Source organism: Cygnus olor, chromosome 5 (assembly GCF_009769625.2).
Source record: "Cygnus olor isolate bCygOlo1 chromosome 5, bCygOlo1.pri.v2, whole genome shotgun sequence".
NCBI lineage: Eukaryota > Metazoa > Chordata > Aves > Anseriformes > Anatidae > Cygnus > Cygnus olor.
In genome coordinates, this window is record NC_049173.1 from 24807126 (window position 1) to 24818487 (window position 11362).

At 46.7% G+C, this 11362-nt stretch overlaps 1 protein-coding gene and 1 long non-coding RNA gene across 5 annotated transcripts in view; one reads left to right on the plus strand and one right to left on the minus strand.

Annotated features, from left to right (window-relative positions):
- Positions 1-10629, minus strand: part of ZNF410 (zinc finger protein 410) — a 19750-nt gene extending 9121 nt beyond the window's left edge. The window contains exons 1-3 of one of the 4 annotated variants that reach the window (XM_040559119.1): positions 9489-9531; positions 8869-9042; positions 8423-8624 (exon numbers count right to left, since the gene is read on the minus strand). In XM_040559119.1, coding sequence (XP_040415053.1) covers positions 8423-8455 — 33 coding nt within the window. In that variant the 5' untranslated portion in view covers positions 8456-8624; positions 8869-9042; positions 9489-9531. Of the gene's footprint in view, positions 1-8422; positions 8625-8868; positions 9043-9488 lie in introns of all 4 variants that reach the window. The other 3 variants (XM_040559121.1, XM_040559118.1, XM_040559120.1) reach the window with 3 other exon arrangements.
- On the plus strand, positions 548-8178 carry LOC121071116. Its single transcript, XR_005820391.1, has 2 exons — positions 548-2328; positions 3271-8178. It is a non-coding gene; the product is annotated as an uncharacterized LOC121071116 (long non-coding RNA).
- Positions 10630-11362: the final 733 nt, after the last annotated feature.

The window sequence follows — 11362 nt, forward strand, 5'->3', positions numbered from 1 at the left end:
ACAAAGTAAAGGGGGCTGTTACATAAAGGGTATAGGACTTACTCTGGGTTGCACTTCCTGACAAGAAATTTGGGGACTTCTTATGCATTGTTTAAGCAAAAGGCCAAAGGCAGGAAAAGGAGGGGATCAAGGTGGATCAGGGCAGAACAAACACAGGAATATGGAGAAAGGGGGATAAAAGAAGGCCATTATATGCAAGCAGGAAGCCAGGCAATTCACTGGTCTGGCCAAGCCCTGTGCCTAACCATCACGGTCTCTCCTGTCTTCTCATGAAACTGTTCACGACTGTCTCCTATGGGATCACACTCTCCAGTGCGTATGTGTGTGATATAATAGCGAATGCCAAGCCAGGCTAATTGGCAAGTAGGATGAGAGGTGTGGGGCCAGATAGTGGAGCAATCCATGAAAGGTTTTCCCTGAGCAGCAATCCTTAGAAACAGGATCAGGCTACTTCTGCCGTCTGTGTTTATGTGGGAAGGTGCCAGCATCCTATCTGTGGTAATCTGGTTGTCGCCAGTCACTGCTGTACAGCACGCACACGTGTGTGTGTACCTATTGAAAACTGTGCTAAAGCTCATTACTGGCTGCATCTAAGACCAGAAATAGGGAGCAGCTCTCATCCTAATGGGCCCCGCAGGTCATTCAGTCCAGCAGATTCTGCTATTCTTAACATCACCGGCTCTGCCAAAGCGAAAATTAATTCCGGGTAACTTATGAAAATCTGGAGTTATAAAAAATGAACGTGAAATTCAAAATGGAGCTAGAAGTCAGAGAAATGCCCTTCCTCACTCCTGAAAGTATTCCCATATTTAATCAAGTTCAGAGCAGCAAAGCATGCGCCTTGTTTAATCATTCTCTCCCCTTGACAACGTCTCAAAACTGAAGCTTTTGTCACACTCCTGGATATAATGCTGGACTCCTCTTCCCCTCCACAGCTCAGACACAGGATGAGACTCTCTTTTCCACTAGCAGTGCCACAGCAGTCCATAGGAAAACAGTCTGATTTAACACAGGATGTACTGCTGAGTGTTAGGAGGTAGCACATCCCAACTTCTTCAATGGACCAAACTGATTTTTTTCTGTGAGTCCACAACCTTTTCTGACAAATATTATCTCAAATCCCTCCCCTGTATGGAATTAAACTTCTGGGGACCAGAAAGACTGAAATGAGTTAGCTGTAACAGACTAGACATATACCCTACATTTCAGAGAAAGTGCCCCTAAAAACATATATAGAATCTATCTGGCTGTAGGTTCTGGCAAACGGATTTAGTCCTATACTCACATCCTCAAATATTTAGAAAAACATGGATTAAAATAAATACATAAATAAATAAATAAACCAAAAACATAACCCTGAAGTCACTATTCCTTATCTCTAGGAAACTCCTCAGTGCAAAGATCCTGCACTATACAGCCATATGCACTGGGCTTCCTTTACCTTTGGCATTTAGACGGAAACTGTACAAAATTAAGTATTCAAAAGCTACTACCCTCATCGTTGCACATCTTAACAGGTATTCATGCAGAGCACAGATGGAATTGTCTGTGCAGTGAGATGGTTCATCAGTGTCAAAAGAAAGCAAATTTAAAAAAAACATGCTCTGTTCACTTAATCACAATGCCACTTGCTTACAAAAAAAAAAAGAGTTGCCAGTCATTTGATCGTTATTTTGTACAAGTATGTTGTGATTGTCTTAGCATTTAACTTTCAGAAAAACTGGCACCCAATTCCAAATTATTTCTACGCTAAATACCAGCTTTCTGAGCCTTTCCTACACCAGGATCAAGTGCATTCTATCAAAGAAACTACAAAGAAAACATGCTCCTTTAGGCTCTGATTTCTTTATGTTTATTTCCTCACATAAAAACACTGGAAATACTGAGGATTCCTCAGTTTTACCTCTAAGAAATACTGCTGCCAGGGCCTTAATTGCCCTGAGTGGTCTCACCTGGAGCACCCCCCCACCCTCTGCCCATGGGCCCATTTAAGCCCAGCCTAGGGTGCTAGTTGTTTCCTGCTGTAGGTTTACGTGTCTCCAACTGTGTCTCTGGCTTCTTCTCCTAGATGGATCCCACACCGATCCTACAGCAGTCACTTCAGCCCCATCTTCAGCTGCTCCTGAGCAGGCTCCCTGGATGGCTGCTGGGCCAGGTTCACCACTTTGCCATACCTGGGCCGGTCGATGGGCCCTGCTACCGGCACCCACCTCTGCCTGTTGTGTTCAGGTGCTCAGGAGAGTGCCCTGGTCAGTAAGGGGCTCAGCCAGCCCCTGCTCCCGGCTCACCTCCCTTAGCAGCAGCCTGTCTTCAGTGTCAACTGCAAAGGTAAATAGTAAACCTGGAGGTCATCCAGATGGCGGTAAGCCACATGGAACTAGGTCATGAGCCAGACTGCACTTTGAAAGATTGTGGTTTTTTTTCTCCCATTAGATATACTATAAAATTATCCACAAGCCCCAGTCAGAAGAGGGAGCTACTCTTGTGTTGTCAAAAAGTATGTAAGTGGTGAGAATCTACCCCTGAAAAGCCTGCATTCCAGTTTAAGACAAAATGCGTTGTGGAGGGAAAGAGAAAGAGAAGGGAGATAAGAGTAGCAAAGTAAGGCAACAAGAAGAAGCTAGACTAAAACCTATGAGCAGCAAAATGGTTCTAAATTATGGGGCTGTCTTTAATTTAAAAGCTATCCTTGATCCCAACAGCTATGTACTCTACCATGAAATACACATTTTATGGACTTTTCTATTTTTATACAGATGGTCTTAGATAAAACTCTTCCTCCTACACTAGAAAAGCTTTGCTTTAAAGCCTCTGCTCCAATACATCAACATTAAGCCACTAAGGAAAAGCAAAAGGCAGCAGCCACAAAACAGATGCCCAAAAGAAAAGGGATCCTTTTAATTTCATCCTAAAGTAATAACAAGCTAGTATGGAGAATTACAGGGGGCAAAAGAAGCAGAAGAAAATAAAAGCACATGAACCAGCCTCGTTATTAAAATACCCAATTTAAAAAAAAAACAAACAACAAAGCTCACAAACTAAAACAAACCAATCATTAAGTATACCCTTCCCAATTCGACATCAAATAATTAAGGGAAAATAAAAAAGTGACATTTGCATTTAAACAGCTAGCTACTTTCAGAAACCTTCCTCCCCAAAATCACTAAAAACCTTTGTGATAATTACAACTATTGAAATATGGGAGGGGGGGAAGATCATTGCAAACATTATGTGCAGCTTTCTTAACTGTCTTTTAATTTGTGTTTACAGATGAAAGTAAACAGGAAACTGTAAGGATATTTGGTAATTGGCTATTCAGCAAAAAGGACAAATAAGGAACAGGAAGGTAATTAAATATGCCGATGCACATCCTTTAACACTCTGCAGATAAGAGAGTAACAAAGAAAGAACACATGGGACGCTGATGGATGGGCTTGAGTGTGAACGACTTGTGTGACCTTGAAGAAACTCAACCAGAAACTTTGTAACAGGTAGGAAAACAACATTACTAAGGGTACCAGCACAGGTCTCATAGCAAACAGCAAGCTGCTTATGGGATAGGAGAGGAATTGTGAGACTGGGTAAAAGTTATTATTAGGATGCCTTAAGCAGGGGATGTGGGAATGTGGAAAAACTGAGATATTTAGGGGAAGGTTCAAAGGCGGGGCAAGGGAGGGATGAAGGTGGATAGGGGAGGAACAACCATGGGGAACAGGAAGGGATGGGGATAAAAGGGGCTGACCTCATGTTAACAGGCTACATACAGGTCAGGACGCTGCTGTGCCTCATGACTGTAGCCCATCCCATCTTCTCAAACACTGCTTACTCCTAAATAGTTTCCAAGTGAGTTTGTCCAATAAACTTCAAGTCAGACTAGCCTGTGAACTGGAGGAAATCACAATCTGGAAACTCAACATCCTGACCAGAGGCTGGATTAAAAAATAAAATAAAATGGCTGGATATGGATACTGGAAGGACTCAAGGTCTGACAGACTGGACAGATCCACGAACGTGAGTATGAATGTCAGCTGAAGGAGGACATGATATGCTTGCAAATTTCAAGCCTGGTTACCTGATGAACAGGAAGAGGATTAGGCCGTTTGTGATCTTCCTGTTCCACGTGAACGCTGTTCATGTTTGTGGATGTCTGTAAAGGTACTGTCCTTCCGCCTATATTACTGTTTATAGCTGTACCTGTCTGTGTGCATGCATGGGAGCAGGTTCAGCCTTGCTTCTGACCGGACCTTGGAACAGTCTAGGGGTCTCTAATCTGAAGGGACCAACAGGGGAGGAATCTCCTGGACGCAACAAGTTCAGCAGACTTTCTATCCGTATAGTATCTGGCATCACTGACAGGATCCAGATGGGCTTTAGGCATTCCTGAGATGGTGGATATCGAATACCTATGAAAGGAGGGGACTGATTCTTCTGCAAATATGCCCAAAGCATTAGTTTGTAACCAAACCCACAGAAAGTCTTGGGGTACCTGAACTGGGATAGTAGGGGAAACTGAATGTAGAGAATATTACCGAACCACAAAAGAAATAGTAGGAGGTGTAAAGTGGCTTTACTCTATGGCTGAGATCTGCACAAAAAAAAGTCCCTTAGAATTCAATGCGAATTTTGATATTAATTGCAAAAGGACACCCCCAGTGCAGAGATTCAAACTTATGGGCCAGATGTGAGCTGTCCCTCCAAGGCTCATAGATTCTCTCAGTACAGGATGAACAAAGTTCAGCTACATCTTCCTAGGAAGAATTTTTGTCTCTGCCATAACACCTTCTTGAATATATTCTCCTTTCCTTCTGCTGAAACACCACTTAACCCTGAAATACCTTTAACGCAGACAGTATATGTACTAAATGTAAAATATTTATTGGCTCTTGTCACTTAATTGTCATCCTGTTCACCAAAAAGAATGATCTCAAGGTCTATCACCACAAGCATTGCAGAATGCTTACGTTACCAGGATAATGTCCCTGACCTGAGAGAGGGGGAAAAAATCTGTTTAAAGAACTGGGAATCCCTCTTAGGGAGCCCTTTAAAAAAAAAAAGCATTAGAGAAACAAAAATATAGTCGTCTGGGACAGATGTTCTGTAACAGACTCCCTTCATCAGATGATTCATATGCTAAGAAGTGGCAGACAGCTGCTTTGTTTGTGGTGGGGGTGGCTGGAAGGGAAAGGGAAGGAAGGCTGGCCTAATGCTAAGGTCCAGATCTGTCCTCCCACACAGGGCCAGGCTACACTCCCAGAACAGCAGGGACCATGTTTTTAATTGAAACTGCTTCTGCTCTAAATTTAGCCAGTGAACCACTACGAAATAAAAAAGGTCAAAATAACATTTACGGGGGGGGGAGGGAAAAGGGGCGGTAGCAGAAAAGGGGGTGGATGGCAGGAAGCTAATGGCTAGAAACAAGGATACCTTGCTCCCATATAACATCTGGGGAATTGCTTCACAAAAATCTCTCCTTGTGAGGTGCTGAGGGGGACAGAAGATGCTAAAATACCTCCCTCCACCCCCCTTTCAATAGCCATTTCAGTTTATAGTCCAGATTTCAGTTTATAGACCAGAGCTGTAGTTCACTTGATTAATTATGCTAATGCTACCCAGGCAGCAGAAAGCACCCTGCAGTTCCGCAGTTGACCAGTGCGGTGGAGGTGCCTGGAAATATTTGCAATTGTAATGAATCGCCCTGAAGGCTTAAAACATGCAAAATGCAGATCTTATCAGTTCTCTGAGGAATGCAGGCAATGCAGCTTTGGGGGCTGGGAATCCAGAAGAAAAGGCAGATACATTTGCCCATATAAACTCTCTTCAAGCAGCTCTGTGATTGCTCATCAAAGGAAGATCCACCTCTATGCAAGCATTAAACATTTGCTCGTATGTTAGTGACTTCTTTAGGGATAAAAAGAGTACCAAAGAAGCTTATGAAATCCATTTGTAGTGCCTTGGTTAATATTCATCTAGATCCTACCTGTGTGTAAATACAATTGAATCTTAGTGAATACCTTTTTCACATAGTAGACTATATGAAAGATGTATCTGTGGCTGTGAGAATTATGGTGCCATGGTTCACCAGATAATATAAAATCATGACAGACTTTCAGAGATGCTGGAACTGCTATTTGGGAAAGATATAGATGGGGTATCATTTCATTTCACCAGTTTCACCTCAAATGAATGGAAAATGGCAAAGTTAGTAATCAACTTTCACGATCAGAACAAGGAAGAGGGTGTGTACAGCACTTGGTAATCCACAATAAAAATGAATCTCAGTTTATAGTATTGATCAAGCCTTGATGAAGATTGAGGAACACAGATCAGAAGACAACATCTATAGAAAGAACAGCCTCTGTAACCACTGTAGTCTTCATGCATCCTGTCAGTTCCTACTGGGAAATGACTTATTTGCGTTTGCTGGGAAGAAAAATGCAACTCTGCTATGGGAAAATAGGGCTATTATGTAAACACACCTAATAAACAAATACCTTAAGCTGGGGAAAGACAGGCCTGCTCATATTTGAGGAACAGGGGAACAAGCGTTCCAACTGTCCTGTCCCCTGTTTGTCAGAAATAATCTAAGGGAATCCACCCCCTCATAGACTAAGGTCATAAAGTTCCCCCACCTTATCATTTAGAAAATTCGACAACAGTTTCCGTGAATTCAACCACGAGGCGAAGGGAAAAAACCTCCTTGTGGCCCACCAAGCTGAGACTATGCAGTGCTACTGTGAACTTGCAGCTATGCTTTCTGAATGGTGTGATTGGAAGGACTTTGTTAAGGAAATGCCTTACTACATTACTTAGGCTGTGATGAGTTACCAGCATACATAATATAATGATATAATCATCGTTTCCTTTAAAATACCAGTTTAAGATACATGCTACTTTGCATGTGGACTGAAGAATGAAAGAAGACTTGACAAAACCAATTCTATTTCCACCTGCGAACTTCCCCCAAAGCTTATTTCAAAGCAGTACTAAGGCATCTGCTCCAGGACCATAGCCTTCTGAACAGGCAAAGCTGAGAAGTATAAAAGCAAGGAGAGAGAGTGATACAGTCCTCTGCACTTTTAAATGGGGGAGTATAAAGATAGCTGGTTAATGGCTATTCAGCCTAAAAGACAAAGGAAAGGAATGGGAGAAGCAATAAATTTAAGACACCTTTGTGTTGAATGTAACAAACTGCAGACTTGTATCTAGCAAATTACAGATAAGAGTAACAAAGACTAGAAGTCAGATACTGATCAATGGGCCACTCATGGCTCAAGTGAAATGTAACTTGTAAGAAAACATCCTACTAGGTTATCTGAACAGGTCTCATAGGAGAGACCAAATGGATAGGATACAACAGGGACAGCAAGATGTGTAAAACAAGTTATTACGCAATGTTCAGAGGGAGGATCAAAGGAGGAATCAAGGTAGGTGCGTGGAGGAAGAACTGTGGGCAAGGGGAAGAGAATCCAATTCTATGTTAGCCTGCTGAATTTCCTCCTATCTACTTACTAAACACTCTTCCTGATATTTTCCCTGCAAGTGAGTGTTCTGCTAGTGAACTTTCAGTCAACTAACATGTGAATAGGAGGAAACCACAGTCTGGAAAGACACAAGATCCCAGCCAGAAACTGGCTAAAAAGCTGCGGGTCTGGCACAGTTACCAGAAGAACTTCAGGCCTGGCAGAGGCTGAAGACATCTGTGACTGTGAGTGTGTGTACAAGTTGACTGAGGGTACAGATATGTTCTGCTAACAAACTTTAAGCCTGATTAACCTACAAGAAAGACCATGGCCGCCTGTGTTGTTTATGCTGTTAGTATTTACCTATTAAAGGTACTTTAGTTGTGTATGTATTTCTTTGTGGCCAGCTGTGCGTGCACTGTGCGCATTCATGTACACATACATCTGTTATTGCCATTCCTGCTCAGGCATGGTGCTGGCTGAACCTGGGGGACAGCAGCCTCACACTGAGCAACCAGGATCCCCTGGGTGCAACCCTCTACTGCTTCTTGCCAACTCCTTAGTGGAAACGTGAGGACTTCAAAAAACAGAACTGGCTGACGTAAACAAAATAATCCAGACTCCCCAAAACTGAGTAAAGTCAATTTGGTTTGAGGGAAAGAAATAGTCAGTACAGTAATTTACTTTATTCTTGTAACAGAAAGAACATTATAATACTGAAAAAAAAATGTAACCTGAGAACAGGCAACAGTATTGGCTGAAATTGAGAGGAAGGAGGAAAGCCTGCAATAATCTTTAATCTTTTACCATTCAAATAAAAATGTAAGAGTTAGAAAATGTCACTGAATAAAAACAACACAGAATTACTATCTAAGCAGCAAACTGAGTAGTCTCACTAAACTTTTTCTTAACTGTTGCCCATAAACTTCTCTGGGAACCAAACCCACTTGATAATTGCTCACCTCTGGTTTGGATTCTAACTCATCCGATAACATTGATTCAAGTGTCCGATTCCTGCAGCTGTCCTCAGCAAGGCACAGATAGTTTGTGTTTTTTTTTTAATTCAGAGAGAATGCTCCCTGCTTATTCTCATATTTTCCTAAACGTACAACTGTATGGTGGTCTTCCTGCATGAAGCTGTGTTCTGCAAATATTCAATTTAACCTAAAACAACAAAAAAAGAGGGAATGTAGAGGTAAGAACCAAAAGAAAAAGAAAGTCAGTAGGTGTTGCACATAACTGCAGAATGTACCTTGAAGTATTGGGAAAACTCATTCGAGTTCCTGCATTTCTGTTGTTACTGAATCAGCAAAATAACATTCTAATGCTGCAAAGCTCATTTTCGGAGGCTATTTTCCACGTTTTCTTTGCAACATGTACTTTTCATTGAAAAAAACGAAATGTTTACCTGGAAACTTATGGAATCGACTGAAAATCATAGAGCACAGAAGAGGGAGGGAGGCTGCGTCCCCAGTGGGATTATCCAAATGGCTGCTGAAAGGTAACCGTATACACTGAACCTGCCAGGGGGGAACCTCTGCTTTCCCTGCCAAGACGCCCAGCTTCTGACGGTGAGAAGTTCCTTGGCGGACACAGAGAGGCAGATAACTTTTGGGGCGACTTCCCTTTGGAGTTATTTCACCAACAGCCGGCTGTTTGCTATTTGGGCTGGGAGGTAAAGTGTACCTAGCCTCACCTACCAGCACCGGGAGGCTGGCGACGGGAGGAGACCCGGCTACGCCGCCCCACCCCTTATCACAAACGTACCGAACACGTTCCCAAGATAACGGCGGGACGGGGCCCTGGAGCCCCCCTGCGGGCCGTGCCGGCAGCCTGGCCCCGGGCCGGGCCGGAGCAGGCAGCGGGCGGCTCCCGGCATGGCGGCGCCGAGCCCCGGGGCCGGCCCTGCGGGGGGCGGCCGGGGCCTGCGGGAAGGAGCGGGGCCGCCCCCCCCTCCCCCGCCCGGCCGCCCCGTCCCGCGTCTCCCCCCCGGTCCTGGCGGAGCCCCCGGCCCCCCCGCGGCCTTACCGGCATCTCCGCCGCGCGGATGTGACGCGGCCGCCGCCCGGAAGCGGCCGAGGAGCGGGGAGAAGGGGGCGGCCCCGGCCCGGCCCGGCCCGGCCCCCGGCCCCGGGGCGGTGCTGGAGCGGGCACGGCTCTGCTCGGGGTGGCGTGGGCCTGGTGGAGCCGAGCGGCGGCCGCCCGCAGCCTGCGAGCGAGTTGCAGGCGTCTTTTGCTAGGGCTCGTCCATCCGTTTGCAGGCAGTGCGTTAGTACTGTGACACCGGCTCCCAGCCAAGCCGAAGCACGCTTCCGAAGACCGAGGCACGGGGAACTGATGTAACGCCCAGAACCAGCAGCCACAGAGAGCTGGTGCCTTACGGCCATGCAGAAGGATCGAATCAGGGGCCTCGCACAGCCATTTATGAGGCATTTATCACACCCAACCTTCTGTGGTGACAACCTGAAGCTTTAGCCCAAGCCATTTATTCACATAAGCCTACAAAACTGAATCAACAGCTATGAGTCTTTAACGTAACCCCAATAAGCCGGAGCTGAGTAAACGACCGAGGAAGCCGCCTGCATTGTGCCAGTCATCATCCCGGCATGCTGCGTTTGCTGATCCCATACAGCCCGACCAGAGACGCAGAACCAGTAGCTTCACGGATCGTTTTCTCGTCGTGTCACTTCAGCAAGCCCAGGGCGCTGAACTGTAAAGCCTGATTCTGTTACATTAAGACACTCGGTAGTCTCAAAAGTCCTCTGACTCGTCACGAGCTCAGCGATGTGGAATTGTTGAGTAGGTATTAAAATAAGGAGACGTGTAGGAGCACAGGTTCCTTTCATTTGCATTCTTCTAGGCCAGCTGAGTTCAGCTGCTTCAGAGGTTTCCATCTCCAGCATCTTGACTGCCTGGGGAAATGTGGCCTAATCTGAGCAGGGAATCTGCACAGCGCTTACCGAGGAGCTTGCGCAGGTCCAGATCATGCACGCAGGTGCATGAAGCAGCCCTGGTCCCTGCTGGGAGTTGTCCAGCGGGGAATTTCCTCGTCTCACTTTCACAATAACACCTGCCCCTCTGGGATCCTTCCCTCTAGTCAAGGAGAAACAAGACTCGGTGACGTTTCCCCGTGACCAGACGCGAGGAAATAGAAACGATGCTGTTTCTTTTCACTTCTGCTGTGAGGCGGGGGAAAGGGCCAGTGACGGAGGAACGAGACGGGGCTATTTTAGGGTCGGTTGGGTTAAACCTACTTAGAGTGGGGCCCTGCTTGGAACACAAATGGGAGCCCAGGCTTTGTGTGTGTTGGTGCATCTGTATTTTTCCTTCACGCCTGCATTTCCCTACGACCCCGTACACGCTGCTCTGCAAACCTCCGTGCCTTACTCCAACCCCCTGCCAGTACAGCGTTTAAAACCGTACAATTTAGGCGTTGTAATTGCAATTAACTTCCGCCTCGATGCATTTAAAGCCTGCGCGCCCAGCGGCGCCCTCGGCCGCTTCCAGGGCCATGAGGGACGCCAGGCGCTGCCGGTGCCCGGCGGGGCCGCCCGGTGCCCGCGGCCGGCCCCTCACGGCAGCGACCGGCGGGCAGGGAGGGGTTAACCCCCCCCACCCCGCGCGGGCCGTTGGGCCGGCCCCGCCTGCCATTCGAACGGCGGCGCGTTCCATTCCGTGCCCGCGGGGGTCCCGCCGCGCCTTCCTCCTCCCTCCCCGCAGCAGCAAAGCGCGGCTCCGCCGGGCCCTTCTCCCTCACCCCCCCACCTCCCCCCCGCCGCGGCGGGCTCCCTCCCGGTGCAGGGGCAGGGGGGCGGTGATACGGCCCGCTCCGCCCCCCCCCCCCCCCCATCTCGGTGTGGTGCGTCCCGGCAGAGCCGCGTCCCGGCCGGCGCCCGCCCCCT